At 42.3% G+C, this 27,693-nt stretch overlaps 1 protein-coding gene across 1 annotated transcript in view; it reads right to left on the reverse strand.

Annotated features, from left to right (window-relative positions):
• Positions 1–1,417: 1,417 nt before the first annotated feature.
• The window catches only part of fbxl16 (F-box and leucine-rich repeat protein 16), a gene marked incomplete at both ends in the record, with an annotated part of 61,548 nt that continues 35,272 nt past the window's right edge, over positions 1,418–27,693 (reverse strand). The window contains 3 exons of the mRNA XM_083649416.1: positions 1,418–1,566; positions 5,962–6,025; positions 14,264–14,348. Coding sequence (XP_083505542.1) covers positions 1,418–1,566; positions 5,962–6,025; positions 14,264–14,348 — 298 coding nt within the window. The remainder of the gene's footprint in view (positions 1,567–5,961; positions 6,026–14,263; positions 14,349–27,693) is intronic.

The raw sequence follows: 27,693 nt of genomic DNA on the forward strand, positions 1-27,693 counted from the left end.
AGCGCACAATTTCTCAACTTCGATCACTGATGACATGTGTTACTGTGGGACACTATGACATCACTGATGATCTAATAGACATCATCAGTGGTCGAGTACCATCACTGATGACATCACTGTATATGAGGGAAAATAACCCGTGAGACAATGAGTGAATTTGCAACTCCAACACAGGAAAAAAAGATGGAAAAATCTAGGTAAACCGTTCTTTTTCGCATTTTTCTTTTTGTGTTTTTCGATTGAGACACAGAGATGGGAGAAAAGAGACGGTGTCCCAAGAGCGTAGGGATGTGTGGGTCCATGACACATGCTTCACACACAGGAAGAGAGAACGAAAGAGTCTCTCCATCTGTGTCCTTGGCTTTCTTAAACCACAGCTCATTTCCTCTCCTTCTACAAACAACAGATTACCGTTTCCACCTTCTGATAAAAAACTAATAGCAGTTATATTACACAGGGTGATGGAAATATCAATGTTAGTACTTGTGTTCTTCAGGAGTCACATTTGTTTCATTTACCGTGTTGAGTATCTGTGAGAGAATGTGTTTGTCGTGTGTGAGCGCATGTGTGAGTTCCACCCTATCAGCCCAAATGCAAAAAAAAAAGTCTTCGGTTTGTTTTCCCTTTTGTCAAATTCCTGCATGCCACGTCTGGGTGTGGCACTCCCTCCGGCATCCCATCCTCCAAACCTGTCAAAGTCTTTAAAGAAGCCTTTCCTCCTCAATAACAAAAACAACAACAACAACAACAAGAACAAACCCAAACGATTCTTCCTTTTCTGAAAAAGAACTGCAACTCGCGGTTGGACGAGACGTGGCGCCAAGCTTTGTCAGTCGAAGCCCGAACGCCTTGTCCCGTTGTCACCTCGGGTTTGGCAAGTACCATTGTCTGTCTGCCTGCCCGCCTGTCTGTCTGCCTTCTGGTCAGTCTACTTCAATGGGGGGGACAGAGAAGGAACAGAGGGTAAGATCTTGACAGTTTCATGGCTCATTTATGCTCCCTTTTCATACGAAAATAAATAGGTCTGCTTCAAACGGTGTAACCGTCACTGCCCACATACTTCCATGTGTCTTTCACGTTGGTATCATGTTAAGCAATACAGCCACTAGTGGGCAGTAGAGTGTCAAATGTGTGAGTGTGTGTGTTGTACTGCTCCGTTTCCTCCGTATCCATAAGCTTTCAGAAAATGTCAGAATTACGCACGAAATGAAGGCTGAGAACGGACAGAAGGCTCCATCTGTATCTGTATTTAACGTTGAGCATAATTGAGCCTTCAGCGAAGGCATGGGGCGGGTAGAGGAGGCAGTCTGGCCAGGGTTTTCTCTCGTCCTTCGACGGAAAAGAGAGAACGAGTGAAGAGGGGGGTGGTTGAAGTATGGCGGTCGGTTGGTGTTTGGGGCGCTTGCGGGCGGTGGCTCTACTCGATGACCATGCAGTGGGGCAGATGTTGGGAGTAGTACTTGAAGAGCTCGGCCGTTGCCCCGGGGCAGTTGGTCAGCTCCAGCTCTTCTAGCTCCTGCAGCTGGATCAGGCCTGACAGACCGGTGGTGGTCAGCAGGGGGCAGCCTGGAGTGGGACAAGGGGCAAGGCAAGGAGGGGAGTTATTCACTCACGCAACAGTGCCATAACCCACCACATGTTCACAGTGTCATAACTAGGGATGTTCGATATTGGCTTTTTTACCGATATCCGATAATGTCCAACTCTTAATTTCCGATACCGATATCAACCGATATCAACCGATACCGATATAAGCAGGCTTTTTTTCCACCAAAATTTCACGTAACAAGTTACATAATGTAGCTTAATGTAGCTGAAGAGTTTAATATATAATATGCATGTTGTGTTAAAGTTGTAAGTGTTAGAGAAGCGAGCTTGTGACCAGAAGGTCGTCGGTTCAATCCCCGGGACCGGCAGGATAAATCTGGGTGGGGAAAGTGAAAAGGCAGCGCTTGCCCTTCCCTCATTACCACCACTGAGGTGCCCTTGAGCAAGGCCCTTAACCCCAACCGCTCCAGTGGAGCTGCTCAGTGGCCAACAGATCAGACTGTGGTTGTACTGGTCAGCTTCCAGGTATGAATGTGTGTGTGAATGTGAACAGGGCACTCCTGAAAAAGAGAGCATTGCTCTCAGTGGCATCGGCATGAAAACCGATACCGATATTTTCCGATATCGATTTTTTAATGCTAATATCGGCCGATAATATCGGTAGGCCGATAATATCGGACATCCCTAGTCATAACCCACCATATTTTCACAGTGTGATAACCAAATACATTTTGACAGTGTGATAACCCACCGCATTTTCGGTGTCATAACCCCCCGAGGCCGATTTCTGCTATGGGCAGAGGTGGGCAATGCCCACTCAGACATGAGTCTTGCCCACCCAAACAAAAGTTAGGAAAATATTGCAACAACACAAGCACAGGCAGAGAGAGATGATCTCCGTTTTATTAGCAGATCCTGCGCCCCATACAACACAAGACTACAGGAAATACTGTTTTTTGCATTAGAACACACTCACCCGCACTCAGCATCTCAGAAGGGGTCACTGAACTGCACACCCGACTCACCCATGATACTAACATTTCAACATTGTGAAGCAATGTAATTAACATGCAGAAGAGCACTATTAGTCGACACATATAACCTTGCAGATAACTAACATCATAACATATAACATATAACAGGAAGTCCTTTAACTAACCTCACAAAGCACATTAACAAACACATCTACCCCAGAGCATGCTGGGAACTCCACCTACAATATGTTTCTTTTCACCCCAACCAGCCAGATATTTCAGGCAGATTTCTGGACTTTTCTCTGTCTGGCTGCACATTCTCTGCTGCTTGACAACTGCTGTTATAGCTACAGACTGCTACGTTATTCAATACTTCTTCTTCTACCCCGTTTACAACAGTCGCCACTTCCTCACACATACTGCCTCGTGAATCGTGTAGTGCATTCTCACACACCAAAGTACTTGTCTCAACTGTCAACTGTTCCAACTGACTGTCTATAGTGAATGCTTTCCTCAAAATCATGAACAATGAAGAAAACCAGAAGGAATACAGTTCCACTTTTATGAAATAAACCAGTTATATCATCCTAAAACCCCAAATAGTTGAAACTAATAAAATTATCAAATTATCTGTCGGTGCAATAAGGTAAATAAAATAAGTTGTTGGTCCCCCATAGTAAACATAAACATTATAATGACATCTTCCCATATCTGTCAACCTGTCACAAGTAGGTGGCTGACTCCTACTGGAACAATTTGGTGTACCCATTACACTTAACTCTGGAAATGGCTTCTACACCCTGCTTCAAATCGTTCTTTATAAATTAGAATATAATGCAACTTAATCCCCATCCCCGAAACAACAACCTCTGGCAACCTACCGCCAAAGTTGCCCCCTACCAGCCCACCCTAATGTAGCAGGCTAAAATCGGGCCTGAACCCACCACATTTTCACAGTGTCATAACCCACCACATGTTCACAGTGTCATAACCCACCACATGTTCACAGTGTCATAACCCACGACATTTTCATAGAAATATAAAATTCCCCATTATTTTTTTCCAGACATTTTGTAAAATGCTTCTAAAAAGTATTAAGTAAATAAAATAGTAATAGTTTTACTTGGTGAAACCAAGCGATTCAGCTATATTTAGAACCAGGAGAGACCAAAAAATAAAAAATAAATAAAATAAAAAAAGTCTTTTTTATTTCTTCGGCACTTCTATTATGGTAAACATACTGTAGTGCTTATAGATGGTTTCAACTTAGTGTATACAGCATGCTGATACAATAGCTGACAGGAAATGAGATAGGATTCAAACTGTTCCCTATCAACAGGGGGGGGGGGGGGGGGGCAACATTAATGAACATTTGCAGGTAAATGTGCCGGATTGTAGCCTTAGCTAATTTCCATCCGTAGTCCCTCGACAGGTTGATGTAAAGTGCATTGAGTAAAAAAAAAAAAAAGTAATACATACATAGGACAACTGACAGGGATACAATATGAATAACACACTATATATATATATACATGTATATATATATATATATATATATATATATATGTGGATAATGGATAATGGGGGGGGCAACATTAATGAACATTTGCAGGTAAATGTGCCGGATTGTAGCCTTAGCTAATTTCCATCCGTAGTCCCTCGACAGGTTAATGTAAAGTGCATTGAGTAAAAAAAAAAAAAAGGTAATACATACATAGGACAACTGAACTGACAGGGATACAATATGAATAACACACACACACACACATATATATATATATATATATATATATATATATATATATATATATATATATATATATATATATATATATATATATATATATATATATATATATATATATATATATATGGATAATGGATAATGGATACATAAAGGAGACATATGACTTTCAGGGAGATACATATACCAAGAAACAAAAACAGAGGAAAAAAAGGGTTTAAAAGTGGTCACAGTTCTGGTTGGTTCTGAGCCATGACTGCTACACTCTCTGACTGACAGTGGTAAGCTGTTCCACAGTTTGCTAAACTTAACCTTCTCTATAAACATGTAAAAGATAGTAAGAACCACGCTAGGCTGCTTTTTGTCAACTTTTCATTAGCGTCTAATATTATCCAGCCTCATGTTCTAGTTGAAAAACTAGTTAGCTCTTTTGGTTTAGATCCATGTCTTGTAGGCTCGATTCTTGATTTCCTTACTAACAGATCTCCACAGGTAAGAGTCAATGGGATACTATCCCAGACATTAACATCTTCCACTGGCTCACCTCAGGGTTGTCCTTTGTCTGCTTTTTTGTAAATTTTATACACTAATGAAAGGGTACCATAAGACAGTGAAACAAAACAGTTTATGGCAGCCACTTCGGCCATAACCACAAAATTACTTTCAAACAAACTGTTAGAATATAACGAGAGATGTTCGCGAGAGTAGAAAGCCCTTTGATGTAGCGAGGAAAGCCGTCCTTCTTGTTTTGGGTCTGTTGCTAGGCAGAGCGAAACGGTTTACGGCAGCTGTAAACAGTTGCTAGGCAGAGCGAAACGGTGCAACAGACCCAAAACAGCTGTCCTCGTTACTTTCTGCTCTCGCAAACATCTCTCGTTATATTCGAACAGTTTGTTTGAAAGTCATTTTGTGGTTATGGCCGAAGTGGCTGCCGCAAACCGTTTTATTTCACTTCCTGATCTGCCCCGGCCCGCACACAGACTATAATCATCAAGAGAACACTCTCCGATTCACTCGGCGTTCAAGCAAGACTACTTGGCGTTGGTCTCATCTACTATTAGAGGTAAGATGTGAGGCATCGATATTAAATTTAGACGGTTTAATAACAATCGAAAATCTTGCTCGTAGCTGCTTTAAAGGTACATTCAGCGATGTTTTTGTGTTAAAATAAGTATTAAATGGCTCTATATTCTGACAGGAATCACTGAAATAGTGTTTGGTCACTGACTTGAAACCCCCAACCCCCCGCTGTCCTCTATCTCTCTCCTGTAGTCCTGATGGGGGCATTGGATCCAGGGTGAAAAATATAGTCCTTTATATGCATCGTGATCCGACCATCCGTTTCCCAGAAAATGTCAACTTTTCTGATTGGATAGTTTGAGGTCGGCACCAATTTTTATCCAATCAGAAAGAAAGGTTGACATTTTCTGGGAAACGGAAGGTCAGATCGCGATGCCTGTAATGCACTATATGTATTTCTTCACCCCGATGTGCGAGCCAATGTGACCCTGTTCACACTCAGCAGACAGCTCTACTTGCCTGATGCGTCCGGTCTCCATTTCTCCAAACTGGGACCGCGCCGGCTGCATTCTACTGCATGTAGTACACTGACTGTCAGCAAGTATCTCATACAACCCCATATGAAAAAATCACAACTATCCCTTTAATGCACAGAATGGAAGGAGAAGATCATACCTGCAAGAGACAGCAGACGAAGACTCCTCATTCCAAACAAATGCTGTAGTCCAAAGTCCTGCACCTACACACACACACACACACACACACACACACACACACACACACACATGAGCTTTCTAATGAAGGAGTGCTGCAAACCTTATGATCATTAAGCACAAATTTGTTGTTATTCATTTGACTGACTGAAAGATTGTGATTGAGTAGCCTGGGTAAACCCAGCCTCCACGTGACCTCCATGTACTATCAGTCACGTAGAGTCTGGCGGATTGGGGGTTGAGACTGTTTTCAGGGGAAGGGAGAGGGGCGGGAGTACCTCCCTTGATAGACAACTCCATCAGCCAACCAGCTTAGCACACATAGCACATGCGCAGTACAACAGATGATGCCATCACGGCATGCCCTTTATTATTAGCAAGCCAGCTAAGCTAAAAACAATCATCGCTAGTTCATTTTTGTATGCCAATGCGCTCTTTGTGTCCCATAAAGATAAGGTAGTGGTAGAAGAGATTTTGAGCAAGGAGCTGGGCAGTGTGAGTATATGGTTATCAGATCATAAATTATCCCTCCACCTAGGTAAAACTCCTTGCTCCAAGAGCAAGCTGGGTAGACTTTCAGCTCTGGAAGTGAAGGTAGGGGATTCTGTCATTACTTCTTAAATCACCTTGACAAATCTGGATCTTACAAACTATTAGAACGTAATCCAACAACTGCGATCAAATCTGAAATTGATAACCTCCTTAAACATGGCTTTGACCAAAAATGGATCTCCAAAGGTGAATTTTAATATCTCACAGTCCCTTTTCCTGTCACACCTGTGATCTACGGCCTCCCTAAAGTACATAAGAATCCAACTCAACCTCCACTGAGACCAATCATCAGCAGTATTGGCTCAGTCACAGAGACCTTGTCTAAATTTGTGGATCACTTCCTTAAAGACATTGTGGTAAAACTTCCATCTTACCTCAGAGACACTAAGGATCTGCTGAATTGTCTGAAAGATTGTACCATCAATTCTAACACTCTTCTTGTCACTATGGATGTAACTAATCTATATACATGCATTCCCCATGACATCGGCCTGGCATCAACTGCTAAGACTATACAAGAGGCTCGAGCTGACTCAGAAACCCCTCCAAACCCTCTTCTGTGTGAAATGTTGACTTGGTGCTATCAAAAAATTATTTCATGCATGAAAACAAATTCTATATTCAGACTGTTGGTACAGCTATGGGTACCTCTGTAGCGCCGAGCTATGCTAACATTGTAGTTGGAGACTGGGAAGCCAATTGTGTGTTTAGCGACAAGAATCCTTTTGTCTCCAACATTAAACTGTGGAAACGCTATATCGATGACATCATTTGCTTCTATGAATCAGACCTAGATGACCTTCAGGAGTTTGTTTCCTATCTGAATCAGACGACAACCTTCCTCAAATTCACAGCAGACAGCAGCCCTACATCTGTTAACTTCCTGGATGTAACAATTGTTAAGGACCTGCGACGACATTACAGAAACTTCCTAAATTCCAAATCCTATCCTAAATGATTGGTAACCATGGTAATTAGAGTTAGGACTTGATTTAGGAAAACACCCATTACAGAACAACAGTTCCTAATCCTAAGTCAATATTCTCATCCTAATTTAAAATGGGAAAAGCGTATTACAGAAGCGTCCCAAAATCTTAAAAAAGCTCTCCTAACTTTAAGATGCCAGCTATGCTGTCCTAACTAATTTACGCTATTTTCAACTGGAACAACAGCCATCTTGCATCTCGTTATAATGTATAGCCTATTTATAGCCTACCTACCTACGTTATGGCTGCTCTGTTATTACATTTGCAAAACCAACAAAATGTCAACAGGCGCAATTTATTTGCCGAAAGGCTCACGCGGGACCCGAATGGCGTTTTGCGTTTTGATGACAGAACACTCGTTAATCGATACAGACCACCCCGGACATGATACTGCAGCTAGCCGAGGAGCTGAGACCTGTGTTGGAGAGACCGACTAGGCGACACAGGGCTTTGCCGGTTGTAACTTACAAATGCACTTAGTTTTTTTGCGAAGGGAGATTTTCAAACTGAAGTGGCCGACATGTCCAAAATATCTCAGCCTGCTATGTCACATAATTTAACTGAGGTAGCAACAGCCATCAGCAATTTGGCTCCTCGGTACATACAGTTTCCAAGGGGGGAGGAACTCATTCTTTTTGATAGCATCAACGCTTCTTTGAATGCCAGATGCGGCAGAGACGGTTTCTGCTATTTTAGCCCATTCACTCTCTTTCACCTCCCGCGTGAGGGTGGCTGAAACTTTCCGAAAAGCACGTCTTTAACCTTTTCTACGGTGGTCACTAAGACCTCCAACTCATCTGCCTTGAAGTTAAATGCCCTTCGTTTTTGGTCCATTGCCCCACAATCTCAAAAATGTTCAACAACAACAACACACATCGTTAGCCTACTAGCTAATAGCAGGCTCCTAGCGCTCCTGCGTTATTTCACCCCTACTTTCCCCGCGAGTTGAGAAAGGAGGAGGTGTCTGTTGCTAGTGGTTGCTAGGGTAACAGACAGAAAAGTTGATAACCGATGCTGGATGAGTATTTAGGATTTCCTAACAAGACATAAGATAGGATTTAGCAAGATAAGATAGGATTCCTAAAGTTAGTTAGGATTTGCTTCTGTAATACAAAATCAGAAGAAATCCTATCTTAAACTAGTCCTATCCTAACTTAAGACATAAGATAGGGAGTTTCTGTAATGTGGCCCCTGGACAATAAAATCCAAACTACAATTTATCGAAAACCAATGGAACGAAATACCATTTTGCATTATAAATCTAATCATCCAAGCCATTTAAAACGAAATATCCCAACAGGTCAATTCCTTCGTTTGAGACGAAATTGCTCCTCACTCGAGGAATTCAACACCCAGGCTACCGACATGAGGGGTCGGTTCCTAGACAGAGGCTACCCCAGAGACATTATCATTCAGCCATGACTCGTGCCCAACAAACCCCAAGGAGCAACTTATTAAATAAACATAATCAGGACACACAGACTCTCCAAGACTGTGCTTCATCACAGACTATAACCACTGCTCCAACCAAATAAAACAAATATGAAACATTGGCCAATTTTACAAATGGAACCCATGCTGAACAATGTATTTACTAACTCTCCTCTCTTTACATACAGAAGAGCTCCAACTCTCAGGGACACAGTGGTCCACTCCTCCTGGAACCCTGAACATGCCACTTGGCTGTCACTCAAAGGCAGTTGAGGGGGTGAGCTCGCCCTTTCTTTTTACTGCGTATACAAACGACTGTAGGAACTGCGATCCTAGTAACTTTGTCATTAAGTTTTCCGACGACACCATTATCTTAAGTTTGTTGAAGGGAGACGACTGCCCATCTGTCTACCACAGTGAAATTGACTCCTTTAAAGACTGGTGCGAGAGGAATCACCTCATTTTAAACATAAAGAAAACCAAAGAAATGATCTTCGATCCGAGAACAGTTAGGGTTCATGACCCCGTGGTCATAGGGGGCAGTGCGATCGAGCAGGTCAGCTCGTATAAATATCTGGGGATCCAAATGGACCACCTGGTAAAATGGGATGTCCATGTGGACTACCTCTGCGCCAAATTAGCGCAACGCCTGCACTTCCTACGCAGACTCAGACTATTTGGTGTGAGCACAACTATCATGTCCACCTTTTATAATGCTGTGTTGGAAAGCCTGATTAGATATGGCATGGCGGCTTGGTTTGGGTCTCTGACCGTCCAGCTCAAAGCAAGAATTCTAAAAATAGTCCACACAGCCTTGAAAGTGATTGGAAAGAATGAATCGGCGACGCTACAGTCCATCTTTGAGAAAAAGGTGATCAGCCTGGCTCACAAAGTCCTGAATGACCCTTCTCACATTTTATTTTCGGAATATGAGCTGCTACCATCCGGGAGAAGATTCAGAGCAAGCAAACACAGGAGCAATCGCTATAAGCTCTCCTTTCTCCCCACCTCAATTGCTCTGCTGAACAAACAGCCTGCTCTTCCCCCAGGTGTAGCACTCTAGTTAGGTTAGGTAGGTAGTCCGGTAGAAGCGGTATTTATAGTCTGGTTTGTTTGGTTATGTTTTTTCACCGCTTTTTCCTTGGTCTTATTCTCTAACCTCTTAACCCCATTTTTATTGGTTTATTCTTTTATTCTCTTATTCTTTTATTAAATCCGCTGCCGATTTTGATTTTGATTTGTTTTAATTTTAATTGATTTGATTTTTATATTGATTTCTATTTGTATGATTTTTATGGTATTATGGTTTTACTGCTTATTTTATTCTTCCCTTATTAACTGGTTCGATGATTTAAACACACTATGCAATAGGGCATGTGCAATCTTCGAAATAGTGCAATCTTGTGTCTAGCTGGCACTCTTTCTGTGGTGAAGTGCAATGCTGTGACTGTGACCGTGTTTGTTTTGTTACTGTGTCTGTAACACCGATGTTGGCACTGGCACTTTTTGCCCAAGACAAATTTCCCTCCAGGGACAATAAAGTTTATCTCATCTCATCTCTCATCTCAATTACCGATGCGGCCGGTGTGCTCAATGTAATAATACCTCTGATTGTAAGTTCTTTACACATCCACTTACTGGTAAAAAAATTAAACATAAAAGCTTCATTAATTGCATCTCCACCAATGTAGTGTATAATATGCTTACTTGCCCCTGTGGCAAAGCATATGTTGGACAAACAAAAAGGTGTCTGAAACTACGGATCTCTTAACACAAAACTGCAATACGCACAGGAAATGTAGAATACGCTATGGCAAAACATTATCTTGAAGCAAACCATGGCTCGCCATCCACCCTCCGGTTTGTTGGGTTAGAACAAGTCACTGCGCCACCTAGAGGGGGAAACCTCCCCAAGCTGTTGTCACAGAGAGAGATGTTTTGGATTTACCAACTGAATAGTATGCAACCTAAGGGACTTAATGACGACTTTACATTTCGATCTTTCTTATAAATTAAGTGGCTGGTTAGTTTTCTCATGTTTATTTTTGCTCTCCTGTTTGTTTGGGTTGTTTTTATGTGACCCATAGAGCTTGCTGCTCTTGATGCCTGATCTGTACTGTTGTCTGACCCAAGTGCCTCTGAACTCCAGAAGAAATGTGATATTTTCATAGAATATAGTCTGAGAATGCACCACTGTTATTGAAATGTATTCCTATGCTGAGTGTGCTCTCTGTCTGTGCTCTGTGTCCTAATTGATTGTAAGGAAGTACCTCCCCCTACACAGGTGGGATGATTGTTTCTGTTTTTACCTGCATTTTAAAAAGGAGGCTAATCCTACCACTCTGTATGATGCTCTGATGAAGGCACATATGCAGAAACGCGTTAGCCCTCAATAAAAAAAGAAAATGGAAATCTGAAGTCTTGCATCTCAATTTTTGGAGTGCTGCTACCTTCACTCTTGTAGTGATTTTTTTGATTACTTCTCAAGAGTCTGTGAATTACCTAGGCTGCATCTTGGACAAGTCGTTGTCAGGGGAAAACATGGTCAGCACTAAAGGTCCTGACCAATGTAAACAAAAAGTATATATTTTTTAGCAAGAAAATCACAGTTTCTTAATTGAAAACATTAGCAGAGGCCTTAGTGCAGTGCCACTATGATTATGCTTGCACTTGCAAACATATAAAGCACAGACTACAGACATCACAAAATAAGTTGGTCAGGACTGTGCTCAAACTTCCCCCATGTACTCATCTCAGCTCGTCACATTTTGAGGGGCTGAACTGGTTACCTGTGGGTAAGAGAGTGGCTCAGATTAAGTTGGGGTTGACCTTTAAAATAAGGAAGGCTACAGTCCCTTCTTATCTGGTCAATTACTTTAGCTGGGTGTGTGAGACATAATTATTCCACTAGAGGGAGCCAGACAGATATGATTCCACGCAGGTTTAGAAGCTCTATGGGGCAAAATTCATTTTTGTATACAGCAGCTCTGTGGAACTAGACTGGTTCCACAAGTTACCCATTGTTTGCAAGGAACTGCCGACAGAAAGAAGTTTTAAGGCAGCAATGAAAAAGTGGTTAGTGTCCACCTCCATTTGATCTATTTTGTTTTCAGATTAATCTTTATTTTTATATGTTTTTGATAGTGTTAATTTGATCAACTGAAGGGAAGATTAATTGAATTTGAGTGTGGATGCGTTGACGTGTGTATTGTACTGTTAATTGTGTGATTTGCCTCGTATGTTTTGTTCTTTTGGGCTTCATAGTAGGTCACTGTCCATGATGTTCCTTACTGTTCCCCTCCCCACTCCCTTCTCCCCACCATTCCCCTCCCTATCCCCAGAGGTCCACAATGGAAATAAGCCTTTTGGCTTTATTGTGTTTTTAACCTCGATGATCTTTTATTGTATGTATTCCTGCTCTGCAGATGTATGCATATCTTATTTATAATTGTCAAATAAATCCAATCCTATCCAATGCTAATGCTACATCCACTGAGATAAATAATCAGCTACATCTGCCGCAGCCGTTACACGTCATTGACAAAGACCCACTCTCTGATTGGCAGATCATGGCAGGAACTGATGGTGGCAGTCACGTTGTCACTCATTGGCTGCGATTCTGCGATTGAACTCTCTCTGAATAGATAAGATACCAGATGAAACTACAGAGATAGTCTGTCACGTTGAAGTAGGAGTGGGCGATATGGCAAAAATATCATATCATGATTTTTTCAGGCAGGATCACGATTCACGATCTTATCATGATTATTTTTTATCTTGGTTTTTAAGACTATTTTGCAATTTACTGAACAGTACAAGTACATCCAAACTAATTTCAGGGTTTGTACGGTCATGAAAAACCTGGAAAAGCCCAATTTAAAATACAATTCCCAGGCCCTGGAAAAGTTATAGAAAAAGTTTGGGAAAAGTCATGGAAATTTGTTTCATAAATATTTTCATGTAGCCTATAGTTAATTACTCTGAGTTTACAATAATTCATGTTTGTTTCCCAAACTTTTATCTTGGGACCCAAAAGATACATTTTGTGTCTGCCTACGACCCAAAAAAACATAATAATGAGTTGCCATGACGACCAGTTGGCGACGCACCTCCCACATGTCCGCGACCCAAATTGGGTCCCGACCCATAGTTTGGGAAACACTAAGAAATAATACCATTGACAAGCAGGCACGCGCTCAATAACGTTAGCTGAAAACTAGTTTGGTGGTGGCCCGGGCCTGACACCACCCAGGCCAAGCAAAATGCAGGTTGTGTTGTGTCAAAACATTCAATATTTTGAACATGAGAGAGGCAAACACAAGGCGTTGCTGCTCGTAAGGTAACGTTACTGCATCACTGGACTGAGGTTCTTACCACAGAGAGGGAACTGGTATCATATCACCGAGCAGCACGTCTCTCTCTCGTCAGCTACAGTACCAAGCAGGCGGTGTGGCCGAAAAATTAAGTCTGAACTGTTGGCCGCTGACGGCGGCTATTATTATTTAACTTGTTCAAAGATGCCAGCCTGCTACATTAAGTGTGTGTGAGTGTTCACATCACAAGTCAAACCAGCTCCTCCTCTATGTTGTGAAGGGGGGGGGGGGGGGGACTTTGGAGTCGTCTTTCAGACATAGAAATGCAAATAATAGAATGTGCACTGCATGTAGCTTCTAACGATCTGTCTGTAAAGGCAGATCGTGGAGCCATTCTGATCGTTAACGATCTAACATCCTCATATCGCCCACCCCTACGTTGAAGGCTGGTCATTGTGTGTGTTTGTATCTGTTTTTAGGGAGGTGGAAATAATATTGAAAATGCAAATGCAAGTCTACTCAGCTACTACTACCCAGTGTATTTATTTTAAACAGGGATCCCACACCTTCTTAAACTTCAAATGGATGGAACTTTTCAAGGACTTTCCATGTCCAATTCCGTAAAATTCAAGGACCCAACACGGCATAGTTAGAGACACGAAACAAGGTTAATTACTGTTGACAACAATGATAATGTTTTTAACCGTTTTTGTGTGTGTGTGTGTGTGTGTGACTGACTGTGTGTGTGTGTGTGTGTGTGTGTGTGTGTGTGTGTGTGTGTGTGTGTGTGTGTGACTGACTGTGTGTGTGTGTGTGTGTGTGTGTGTGTGTGTGTGTGTGTGTGTGTGACTGACTGTGTGTGTGTGTGTGTGTGTGTGTGTGTGTGTGTGTGTGTGTGTGTGACTGACTGTGTGTGTGTGTGTGTGTGTGTGTGTGTGTGTGTATGTGCGCGTGCGTGCGTGCGTGCATGTGTGTGTGTTACCTGACAGCACCAGCGCAGATAGAGGCTCCTTAAGGAGGACATGGTGGACAGGTAGCCGAGGCCAGTGTCTGTGATCCGCACACACCTACAGAAACACAACAAACAAACAACAACAAACACACAACATGCTTCAGTCAAGCGTCCTTAAAAATATGGACAGACTCAGCATGACGTCACCCATTGGTTTGTGGACTCGCGTTCTGAAGAATCCAGTTTGGCATTTTGAATGTCGCAATCTTGGTTCTCCCGCAGCCAGCGGTTTCCCAGAGCTGCAGCTCCTCCTGCTATTGGTCTGTGATCGGCAAGCTGCATGATCACTGGACAGGCGACCTGTCAATCACGCCCAAAACATAGTCTTTTCTGTCATCTATTTTCCTCTAAATGGGTGTATAATCAGAATCAGAATCAGAATCAGAATCACTTTTATTGCCACAGTATGCAAGTTACATACGAGGAATTTGTCTTGAAGTGTCTGTATGTAGCGTAGCGGTCACATCAATATACAGAGATAAGAAGTAGGAAGAAGATAACTAAAGACAATCACAAAGTTAGTGCAATCAAATCGAGTAAATATATACAATATGTACATGAGTGGTGAAGTGTTCTGTGGATAATAAATATGAATTCACGTTGAATTTACATGAGATTTACAGACTGAGTTAAATAGGCGTTAAATAGACAGTGGATTTACATGAATTTACAGTCCGAGTTAAATAAGAGTTTACATTGAATGTACATGAAATTTACAGGCTAAGTTAAATAGGGCATTAAATGTGCAGGGAATTTACATGAATTTACAGTCTCAGTTAAACAGGCATTAAATTAGATATGAGTTACAGTTAAAACAGGTGAGTTATTAATTTGATGTGTGCACATACGCATTATCTAAAATAGTGGTTCTGAACGTGGGGTCCGGAGACCACTAGGGGTCCTTGAGGGGGTTCCAGGGGTCCCCAGCAAATCGTTAAGTTGTTACTTAAAGACCCCCTAAAGTCAAAAATCAGTTTTTCTTCATGTTCCTACAGTTGGATGAGCTTCACTGTGCAGAATGATGTCTGTGCTGAGTTTGACACTAGAAGGCTGTTTCCACATTCATCCACCCCCCTCCTCTTCAGCCTGTCTACTCTAAATGCATTATATCCCACTAAAGCAATATCAGAGTCAGATATACTTTTTTTGAGCCATGATTCACTCAGAACAAGAACATCTGGATCCGTTTGTAGAACAAAGATTTTAACATGACCTACTTTTTTATATAAGCTTCTGATATTTAAGTGAATTATTCCCAGCCCATTTCTGTTCTTAAAAGTGGCCGATTCAAGACGAGAAATCTGGGCAGGGATTTGAGAGCAGACAACAGGCAATAGAGGAATAAGAAGAATTGAGACTAGATTAGTAGCGGTGACAGTATGATTTAAATGATTTGAATAGCTCCGGAATGTTGTAATGATGTTGAAATTGAACGTGTGTATGACAATAAATTATTGGGCGTGATTATTGATGATGAACTCAATTGTAAAACACATATTAATAATATTAAATCTAAATTGTCCAAAACTATTGTAATCGTTTACAAGACAAAATAACTTAAATCAAAAATCTTCCTACATATTGTATTGTCCTCTCCAGTGGTGTATAAATTACTCGAAATCCATACTTGAGTAAAAGTATAGATACTTTACCAGAAAATGACTTGGATAAAAGTTAAAGTCACCCATTAAAATATTACTTGAGTAAAAGTCTTAAAGTAGCTAATATTTTCTGTACTAAAGTATCAAAAGTATTTTTTTTATATTAAATGTACTTAAAAGTATTGAAAGTAAAAGTACAAGACCGCTTGCTTTCTTATAAACAGGATACTGTTTATAAGAAAGCAAGCGGTCCGGATTTTCAGAATTTTTGGCTTTATTTTGAGTTTTTTTTTGAGTATTTACCTTATAGTCTGCCATTTGAACTGACTGCAGCTTTTGGCACAAGTGCCTGCTTTAGGCTATCATGGCGATGAGATATCTCCATCAAGGGGAAATATACAGTATAATAATAATCATCATCATCATCATTATCGTCATCCTCATCATTATCACCATCCATCATGGACATCTCCTCCATATAGCTATATATTGTCACGGCCAAATAAACAGTTCATCAATGTAATCACTCTATAGAAATTGAAACTGACGTTACCTTTCTGAAACACATGACATTATTTGGGCTGTGACAAAATAGCGACAGTTACACCAGACTAGCAATGGAAATACCACAATTTACTTTCAGAATAAAATGCTTCTCACCTTTGGAGAAACAAATACATAATTTCAACCATTGACAGTAAATATATGGACCACCTTAGCTAATAGTTTTTGACACGGCAAAATGAAGCTCACTTCCCGATATTGTTTGATTTCGTTTGATTGGATGAATGGATTTTCCTGGTGCATTGTGAGAAATCTGTTCAAATCTGGAGCCGGGAAAACAGGAAGGGGCGTGAGCATGGACGGGACTCAGGGGAGGGTCGGAATTGCTCTCTGAAAAATTTCCTCCTAGCCACAACAGTCATCTTGTTCAAGTTGTTTTCCCCGCTAGCCGTTAGCTTGGCTAACGAATGTTGCTAACGTTAGTTGCTATTGCTAGCCTTGTTCCATTGCTCTCACAGTGAATACAGTAGCCCGAAGAAAAACCAGAGTATTATTTCCTCCAGACCTCGCGTCACCAGCCTGCAACTTGCATCTTCCTATCTTCCACAAAATCGAGGTAACCTTATTTTCGTAACGTAATTGCATAGCATGACATTAACGCTAGCTACATGTCCATTTGTCATTACAGGAGGACTAAGGTTAGACTAGAGTAGCAGAAGTTAACGTTATACAACGTTAAACAGTATTGCATGCTGCACAGATTCGGACGTAGACGGAAAACAAACGCAGTTCTGTTTACCTACCTCTATAAGATGAGGCAGACTCAGAGCATATACTCATCTACCAGCTATAGCGTTATATATCTAGCTAACGTTAGATCAACTATCAATCAATGAGGGGGAACAAGGGGGTTAAACTCCTCTGGATAGTTTATCCAACTCTGCATTTATAGTATTTACCAATCGCACGTGGGTAAGCAAATGTTAACGTTATACAGTGATTAACAGTGTAATTCGTTTCTTCAAGGGGTAGCCGCCGTCCAGTAGTGATGGGACACACAACAGAGGATCAAATGATTTGTGAAGATCAAAGGTATAATATTCTGTTCTCCTGAGATTAATGCTAAACTACATGTTTCAACATAGGATATTGCAATAACACATAAGCCAAATGCTGACATGAGAGATTTGCTTTGAACAAGTTGTAGCTAGTATCTGCCAGTGACCGGAGAATATTGTTATATTTGCTATTTTAATGCTTTTGTCAATAAACATTGTCAACAAAGATAGCCTTGTTGTATATTATCATGTATAAAGATTGTGTCGCATGAACACAAACTACGAACCGAAGATTGGACCAGAGGACATGACGACGGAGAAACTTAACCGACCAGCAGTCTGCTTCAATCAATGAATGCTTTATATTTATTGAAATTAAATATGGTGATATCTGGTGGTCTGAAATTACTCTCTCTAGCTAGGGTAACTGGCTCATATTGTGTCATATTATTGTTATTATTATTAATGTCTGAATTAGCGTTTCATAACTTTATAATAGCCTACGTTACTGTATAGCCTGGATGACGTTAGCTAATGCTACCCAGCCTTCCATTGGCATATGCTGCCTTTAGCTTGTGGTATTATGGTACAGTAATATTGTATAGCTGGCTAGACAGACGAGTTTATCTGGAATCAGTGTGACAAGATCCCTGCTGCTAGCTTGTCTGCATTTGTGTCACAGAGTATCTAGCTACAGTATCTTAACAGACTGCATTACATGCTACACCTTGCAAATATATTTCGATATAATTTAATATATCGGCCTATAAACTGCGCCCAGCGCCCGGCGCAGCTCAGATTGGTGGGCATGGACCAGCCCACTCGATATTTTGGTGTCTGCGCTACAGGCGGCCTTAAGCATTATAACCACGCCTTTTAAGCATAAAATTATGCACAATCTGGTCATTGGAGAAGTGCAGTAAATTAATCACAAGCTTCCCTTTTAAGCTCCAATTCCACTGAGCGATCCAGTCCGGTCAGAAAAGCTCCCCCCCTCCCTTTCATCCCTGTCTGTCTGTCTCCATATATAGGCTATTATTCCATATTATTATGCTTCTCAAACCAATCTAACTGCAGTTTAAATACTGCAAGCATGTAAATACGCTACACTATAGCAAGATCAAAGTGAAAAGAATGTTCTAAACGCATTGGCTAGAAAAATATAGCCTATCCCTATGTCATGATGAGATTAGATTGGTGAAAGTTTGTCCAGAATTATATCGTTTTCTCTCCCCTGCTGCACAGGTAGGATGATGCAAATAAATATAGCCTACATTATGTAAAGTCATTGCAGAAATGTGTTTTTATTGTAAAAGTAAATGTGAAGTATTACATTACATTACATTACATTACATTACATTACATTACGTCATTTGGCAGACGCTTTTATCCAAAGCGACTTACAGTAACACACTTTTTGTCAGCAATAGAGCAATCAACTATGGAGCACAGTCTATGACAACTACAAATCCTGAAGGAACAGTGGTACGAGTTATAGTTTATTTTTTTTTATTTTTATTTTTTAATAATATTAAATAAAGAGAGAGAAAGAAGTAAGAACAAGAAGGGCCCAGGTGGAGCCTGAAAAGGTGAGTCTTTAGTCTTTTCCGAAAGATCGGCAGTGATTCAGCAGTCCTGACCGAAGGTGGCAGCTCGTTCCACCATTGGGGTGCCAGGATGAGCGACTTTTGAGCGCCCGTAGCGAAGGAGGAGCGAGGCGCCCTGCACTGGTAGAGGAGCGAAGGGAGCGGTGAGAGGTTTGGAACCTGACCATAGATTGCAGGTACAGGGGAGCTGACTGGTGTACTGCCCTGTAGGCCAGTACCAGTGTCTTGAATTTGATGCGAGCTGAGATGGGAAGCCAGTGGAGGTCCCGGAAGAGGGGAGTGACATGAGAGAATTTGGGTTGGTTGAATACCAGACGGGCTGCAGCGTTCTGAATGAGCTGAAGCGGTCGGATGTCGGTGGCAGGTAGGCCAGCCAGGAGCACGTTGCAGTAGTCCAGTATTGGTCCAAGTCCAAGTATTGGAGGAGCAACATCACAGTAGGAAGTCACAGTAGAACCGTGTTACGGCTGTCACTCATCTAAATCACGTTAAATCTGCGAGGGATACCACCAGGATTACATATATGTTTCACATAGGGTTGTGTTTTGATCTCGCAATTTTATTTTGTCCAATATTGAAATGTTCCACAATTGCATGTTGTGTTAAGAGAAACATTATTTCCATCTACCACTTACCGTATTTAAGCTGATTTGGTTGCTATTTCTTGTCAAACGGATTGGCCTCAATGCATACTGGGAGATTTCACATGTGTGGCTTTGTGCCTGTCTGATGCGCGAGGTGAGAGAGAGGGAGTGAGAGAGAGAGAGGGGGGACAGAGAGTGAGATGGCAGAGGAGAGTCCGCGCAATTACGCACAATAATAGAACCGGCAAACTTTTTTTCCATCAGTCATTGTGCCTGTCTGATGCACAAGAGAGAGGGAGTGAGAGAGAGAGAGGGGGGACAGAGAGTGAGATGGCAGAGGAGAGCTCTGCGCAACCGGCGCACTGAATAGGCCTGGTTTTGAAAAGCGACAAGCGCTAAATTAACGCCAGGGCGGAAGATATCGTTAGGCCGGTATTTAAGGCCGAAACGCCCATTCTGGCCTATTTTGGCACTGCGCCACACCTCTTTGGCGTAAAGCGCATTTCGGGGCCTAAAACCATGTTGCTATCGTCCTGAGGCAGGCGCAAGGCACGTTTTTTTTAGTGTAACGCCAGTTTTTGGGCCTAAGGCCTGTACCAAGATAGGGCCCGTTATATTTTTAACTGAGCTTTGCGGAATTACCTCAACACAATTGTGTATCAGCTTTAAATGTCCAATATATACAGCATTAAACAAACGACCAGCAGCATTCAAATGTGCAAAAACGTTATATTTATTGAAATGTGGTGATCATGTCACATTACATAACATTATGCCCAAATGGTCTACTGCCCAGAAGCGTCACTTTACATGTTTGGTAGGGAATTATTTTCATTATGTTAAACCAGCATTTATCTTCCATAATGCATTAAATCATAATCACAATGCTATGAATACATTCGCTGATCACCACAGAGCTGCACAGACCAGTTTATCAGATAATTTCACCGTAAAATGTGTCCAGGTGATCAGCTCTGAAGCCCCAGCTTGTATGGTCGCTGCCCGTCCGGTAAAATCCGATTTCGATATAGGTGTTATTTTGATCAACAGACCTCATAACCGGGATCTATACTGTTATGTGTGTCTACTAACATCATTAAAAGATCATAAAGGTAACGCTGTTTCTGGTAGTTTACTTTTAATCTATGGCTACGTTGCTAGCTAGCTAGCCTGCCTTGGCAACTGGTTGTGCTGTGGTTGGGATCATCTGGTTTCCTGTGGCTGGTGTCAATCAAGGAAAATCCCGCCCCAAAAGTTTGTCTTTTTTATCGCCTCTTACTCGAAATGGGACCATAATTTAGAAAACGGAGCCCATGAGAGCATGAAAAAAACTTGAAATTGTTTATTCAGACCATAAACTAATTCGGAAAATGTTTATTTAAGATACAGACCGAGAAAGAAGTCGGCTCATTTTTCAATTAAAGCCAATGTACGTGACGTCACTTCCGGACCTGACGTGCGCCCCCCTCCGGCCTTTCGAGTGAATGGAATTCCAGGACGGGCCTCATAAATTCCCCCACTGTGTTGCCCACTGATTTGAACGAATGAAACGGAAAATCGAAATACTTGTTTTGATGTTAAGATTACATGTGAGGTTTCCATACCAAATTTCAATTTCAACATGACGTCAGTCCTCCCTAGTATATGATATGATGATATGATGATATTTTCATTTATATTGCACCCCTCGGCCAACTTTTAAAGAAAAAGAAAATAAATGAATAGACAGGACAATGGAGACAGGGAACCAGGCAGACGGACAGACAGAGAACATAAGTACACCTCAGATGCACAACACAACAGCAAAGTAACTCAGTGATCATCTAGAGCGAAAAGGTGGGTTTTGAGCAAGGCCTTAAAAGTGTGTAAGGTGTTGGCAGACTTGATGTTCAAAGGGAGCTTATTCCACAGTGTCGGTGCCATCACTGAGAAAGCCCGATAACCCCTTGTCACCAGTTTGGCTCACGGGACCCTCAGACACAGTTGGTCATTTGATCTGAGGGACCTGGAGCTGACGGATTTGACTAGGAGTTCCTCAATGTAGGCTGGGGCGAGACCGTTGAGGGCTTTGTACACAAACATCAGCGTCTTAAATATGACTCTCTTCCTCACTGGGAGCCAATGGAGAGACAAGAACTGGGGAGATGTGGTCCCTCATTCTGGTCCCTGAGGCCAGCCTGGCAGCAGCATTTTGGACGCGCTGGAGGGGGTAGAGTAAGAGATAAGACTCCAGATAAGACTGAGTAATATATATATATATAATAAGACAGATTTCTCAGATAAGACTCCAAGGTTTCTCACAGTGGGTTTCACCAAGGAGGAGAGGCTTCTCATGTTACTGGAGATCTGAGTGACTGAGGTGGTGCTGCCAAACAGAATGATCTCCCCCTTGCTCTCATTCAACTGCAGGTGGTTTTGTGACATCCAATCCTTGATGTTGCCCAGGCAGGTCTTCAGGCGGTCTAGACCTGTGGAGTCAGCTGTTGGGAGTGGGAGATAGATCTGTGTATCATCGGCGTAGCAGTCGAAGTAGATGTTGTGCCGTGTAATGATTTGACTGAGGGGGAGCATGTAGAGATTGAAGAGGATGGGTGCCATGATTGAACCCTGTGGGACCCCGCAGGTGAGGTTGGCTTGCTGGGAGGAGAAGTTGGCTAGACTCACCGAGTAGGTGAGTTATATATAGCAAGGGTTCTACGTCACCCCCCACTCTGGCGGATCATAGCAGCAGCCGGCATCGCGGCCGTTCATTCCCCCTGAAACCATCCTCTGAAGCCATAATTTCACCCCACCCACCTCCCCAGTCCACCACCAACGAGTCTTGACTCCTGGAGAATCCCGGGGGGTTATCTCTAGCCCAAATAGATGCCGCCCTCTCGCCTAAAGAGGAGCGCCATCTTACAATGGAGATTCCGGATTCCTCATCGTACAATTCGGTTCACCGTACAAACCCCTAAGTCATCCAAGCCCAGCGCCAAGTTAAGTCACTAAATCACCCAGGCCAAGTTGGGAAGCGCCAGCCATAAGTCACTAAGTCACCAACCCCTAAGTCACTAAGTCACCAACCCCTAAGTCACTAAGTCACCAACCCCTAAGTCATCCAAGTCCAGCGCCAAGTTGGGAAGCGCCAGCTGTAAGTCACTAAGTCACCAACCCCTAAGTCATCAAAGTCCAGCACCAAGTTAAGTTACTAAGTCACCCAGGCCAAGTCGGGAAGCGCCAGCCGTAAGTCACTAAGTCACCGTATAAACCCTTAAGTCACCCAAGTCCGGAAGCGTGAGTCGCCGCAAGACGCCATAAGTCACTAAGGGGCACTTTACACGAGGACGGTTTCCTATGGTGATGGGAATTATTTTATTGTTAGTGCCTCCCTTTTAGACGGCGACGGTGAATTTGGGCTTAGGAAACGACACATTTTGAAACCACCCTCCAGAGTGAAATTCTTGGTGACGCTTCCCGCTGAGGGCTCCATGTAATCACTTGAGACGGCTCATTTCAGGAACTCTGACGTGCCTGCACACGCGACACACGCGATTACGTCATATAGCCGTGCGTGAGTTGGCAACCATTTTCAAAATAAAACGTCAGTATGAATGAAGTTTGGCAACATTCAGAATTAAGCTACACTGCGGCCAACTTCAGTTACATGTTCATAACGTTACTGCTGCGAGGAGCCGATGGCTGTACCCGGTCGGCATTTAACGTTAGTTACAAAAGCACGTCGACAGTGTTTTCTCACTGCCAGTAGCCTAACTACAGTAGGGTTTGACAGATCACAGTCAGCGCTCCCGGTCCTCGCTGCTCGTTAAAGATTTCCAATTTATTCTGATAAACTGGTCATATATGTTACGTTCTCACCCGACAAATAGTAAATCTTTAAAACAGTTTGGGTTTTCTTTTTTAGCTTGAAAACAGCTTTTTGGCAAGTCTAAATGACTGCGGTAGGCGTACTCTACTTCCGTGTTTAAAACCGGAAAGACGATTACGAAATGACGTCATGCAGAAGCGTCCTTGTATGGGCAAAGAATAAGGTGATCACACTGCCACCTAGCGACCTGGCATGTACATTACGGCGTTTTAAAAATTCAACAGCGCTCATGTAAACAGGGAGAAGGTGTGAAGGAAAAGGTGTGAAGGAAACGCTATTGTGTCGTTTCTTCCAGAAACTGTCCTCGTGTAAAGGGCCCATGTGTCACCAAGGCTGAAGGCCAGGCCAAATTGGGAAGCTGTCAGAGTCGCTGTAAGCTGTAACGCTGTATGCCAATTCACTTCTGGAAATTAGATCTTCCTTTTGGGGGATTCTCTCTAGCCCAAATAGATGCCGCCCTCACGCCTAAAGAGGAGCTCCATCTTACAATGGAGTCTTACCAATGGAGTCATACGCCAAAGTACTTGCCATGCACGCCACTTGCTAAATAAAGTCCCTTGTTAAACCTTACCGACCGGTCTCTCATGATTGAAGTGAGGTTTCCATACCAAATTTCAAGCTGAGAGAGAGGTCGTCATATCTGTATTACCTGATCAGCCCGTGACGTCAGTCAAGCCCTAGCGTGACGTCAGGCATGACATCAGTTGTCCTCAGTTCATGACGTCAAGCATGACGTCAGTCCTCCCTAGTATATATAGCGAGGGTTCTACGTAGGGTTGCACGATATACCGGTACTACAACAGTACCGCGATACCCTGGCATTAAAAAGGATACTATACCACGTTAATTTAGTACCGGTGCTTTTAAAAATGACATGAGTTGCGTTGCATCCACGTGCCACCGTCTGTTTCTCCACTGGAGTCTGTGTGCTGCAGCTTTGCTCTGTCTGTTTCAACTCCCTGTGGGCGTGCCAAGTCCGCCCTCCCCTGTCTCACTGACATGCCACTCTCCACTCCTCTGTTCAGCCGACATGCAGTGTTGCCAACTTGGCGACTTTGTCGATATATTTATCTACTTTTCAGACCCACGTGGCGACTTTATTTCTCAAAGGCGACTAGCGACAAATCTGGCGACTTTTTCTGACCATGGGAAGCAACGTTAATGTGTTGAATCTCTACGGATTTTGCCTGTATTGGTGCGGGAGCTGCTGGCTTTTCTCCCTCCCTCTCTCTCTCTCCTTCTCTCTGCCTGTCTGTCACACACAGCGCTTTGCCTTCACTCGACTGCAGCCTCTATCCCACCCGAGAGCAGCAGCATAGGGTTTGCTCATTTCTAACAGCGTATGTCGAATCTGGCCCACACGGGCGGAGTCAGCACTTAATATTACAACCATACAGTCAGATTACAACGGCTATGCCGAAGCGTGCACGGACAAAGCTGTCCGTCGCGAGGTTTACACATGTTTACACAGGCAAAAGGGAGACAACACGTCCACTTGACTTGCCAAAGCATCTCTCCAACAGACGATCCGACTAGTACAAAGTGTGACAGTTTAGCGAATGTGATAACGTCAAGTCAAGCGAGTGTGATTTATTTTGTGAGAAGCAAACTTTTTTCAGCGTCGTTTGATGAGGCAATTAAAGGCAATGCGCCTAACCTCTGCCAAGGAGGTAGGCTATATGACGGTGTTTAAGATTGATATGAGGTTGCAAACTGTATAACGTTAACTGTTAAAGAAATCACATACACTAAGTATAAGGGACATCAGATTACTGCATATTACCATGTAAAAGCTTTAATAACACTGATTTTTTTTTATTTATTTAGAATAATCCATGATTAATGTTATACTAATTGTCAAAAACTCACCTACATGTATTAACAAACAAGAAAACACTTGACACCACATACCACATAGGCCTACTGTACATTTTATTGTGAAAAATAATAAACATACATGACATTAACTGTAAATCTGGCACTTAATGATGAAGCTCAAACTCAGGATTATACTAAAGTAGACTGAACAGAAATTATTCTATTCTGCGCTCTACTGAACACATTTCCTCATTTTCTATTTACGGTAGTCAAATGAGATGCCAGCAGAATCAGCACCAACTCAGTTGAGGCAGCCTTCCCCAGCTATCTTTGAACACCACATAAAGTATGATGAAGACTCAAAACATGAATTTTAACTTCCATGTTCTTCTGTCATCCATTATTACACAACTTTTCCTGTTGCTTTAGCTTTTTGCCGTGGTATCGTTTAAGTATCGAGTATCGAGATATTTAGGCAGGTATCGGTATCGAAGTCATAATTTTGGTATCGTGACAACCCTAGTTCTACGTCACCCCCCACTCTGGCGGATCATAGCAGCAGCCGGCATCGCGGCCGTTCATTCCCCCTGAAACCATCCTCTGAAGCCATCATTTCACCCCACCCATCTCCCCAGTCCATCACCAACAAGTCTTGACTCCTGGAGAATCCTGGGGGGGGGGGGACTGTGGCTGTAAAGCATTACTCAAGATTAATATTAAGTATAAGGATTTTATTTTGAAATCCTTAAGCAGAAGACCTATACTTTAGAATACTCAGAAGGGGCGTTTCGGCCTTAAATACCGGCCTAATGATATCTTCCCCCCTGGCGTTAATTTAGCGCTTAGCGCTTTTCAAAACCAGGCCTTATTCAGTGCGCCGCGGATATTACTGTGCGTATTTACGCACAGCTCTCCTCTGCCGAACTCACACTCTCTCCCCCCCTCTCTCTCCCACTCCCTCTCTCGCGCGTCAGACAGGCACAATGACGATGAAAAAAAAGTTGTAATACCGTAGTTTTGAGCCCCTGTCATTCAGAGGCTGTTGCATCATCCTACCTGTGCGCTCCCCTACCAAAGCCACACATGTGAAATCTCCCAGCATGCATTGAGGCTAATACATTTCGACAATAAATAGCAACCAACTCAGCCTAAATAGGCTAAGTGGTAGATATAAATAATATGTATGTTAACACAAGATGCAATTCTGGAACATTTAAATATTGGACAAAATAAAACATAAAAATTAAAACACAACCCTATGTGAAACATATATGTAATCCAGGTGGTATATATATCCCTCGCAAAGTTAACGTGATATAGATGAGTGATATAGATGAGTGATAGCTGTGATGTCCGCTCCAATACTTGGCTTACTTCACATGTACATTTACAATAAAAACACATTTATGCAATGACTTTACATAATGTAGGCTATATTTATGTGCATCATCCTACCTGTGCAGCAGGGGAGAAGAAAAGGTAGCAAGAGAAAACGATATAATTCTGGACAAACTTTCACCAATCTAATCTCATCATGACATAGGGATAGGCTATATTTTTCTAGGCGATGCAGAACATTCTTTTCACTTTGATCTTGCTATAGTGTAGTGTATGTATTTACATGCTTGCAGTATTTAAACTGCAGTGAGATTGAGAAGCATAATAATATGGAATAATATATATGGAGACAGCCGGGGTTATGAAAGAGGGAGGGGGGAGCTCAGAGTGCCTCGGCTTTTCTGAAGCCGGACTGGATCGCTCCGTGGAATTGGAGCTTAAAAAGGAAGCTTGTGATTCGTTTACTGCACTTCTCCAATCAGCAGGTCGTGCATAATTCTACGCTTAAAAGGCGTGGTTATAATGCTTAAGGTCATGTGTAGCGCCGACACCAAAATATCGAGTGCGCTGGCCCACACCCACTAATCTGCACTGCGCCTGGCGCTAAGCGCTGTTTTCAGGCCGTTGCAACGATAGAGCCCCAGATGTTTGTTTATTTTATAGTAACGAGTAACGAAGATGCTTTTGGGAAATGTATCGGAGTAAAAGTGAAAGTTGAAAGAAAAATAAATACTCAAGTAAAGTACAGATACTAAAAAAAATACTTGAAAAAAAAGTAATGAATTATTTGCACTTTGTTACTTTACACCACTGGTTCTCTCATTGCTCCATACATTAATTACTGTGTGAAGGTTTTGGGGAACACCTACAAAACGAACATTGGTTCAATAATTAAGCTACAAAAGAGAGCCATAAGAATCGTAAATCGTTCAAAATATTGCGACCCAAATCAAATTAACCCAAATCAATCAAATTAAATACCTTAAAATGTTAAGATCTAGTCGAGCTTAGAACTTTTCTTA

This window comes from Poromitra crassiceps (genome assembly GCF_964638095.1).
Source record: "Poromitra crassiceps genome assembly, chromosome: 13".
NCBI classification, from domain to species: domain Eukaryota; kingdom Metazoa; phylum Chordata; class Actinopteri; order Beryciformes; family Melamphaidae; genus Poromitra; species Poromitra crassiceps.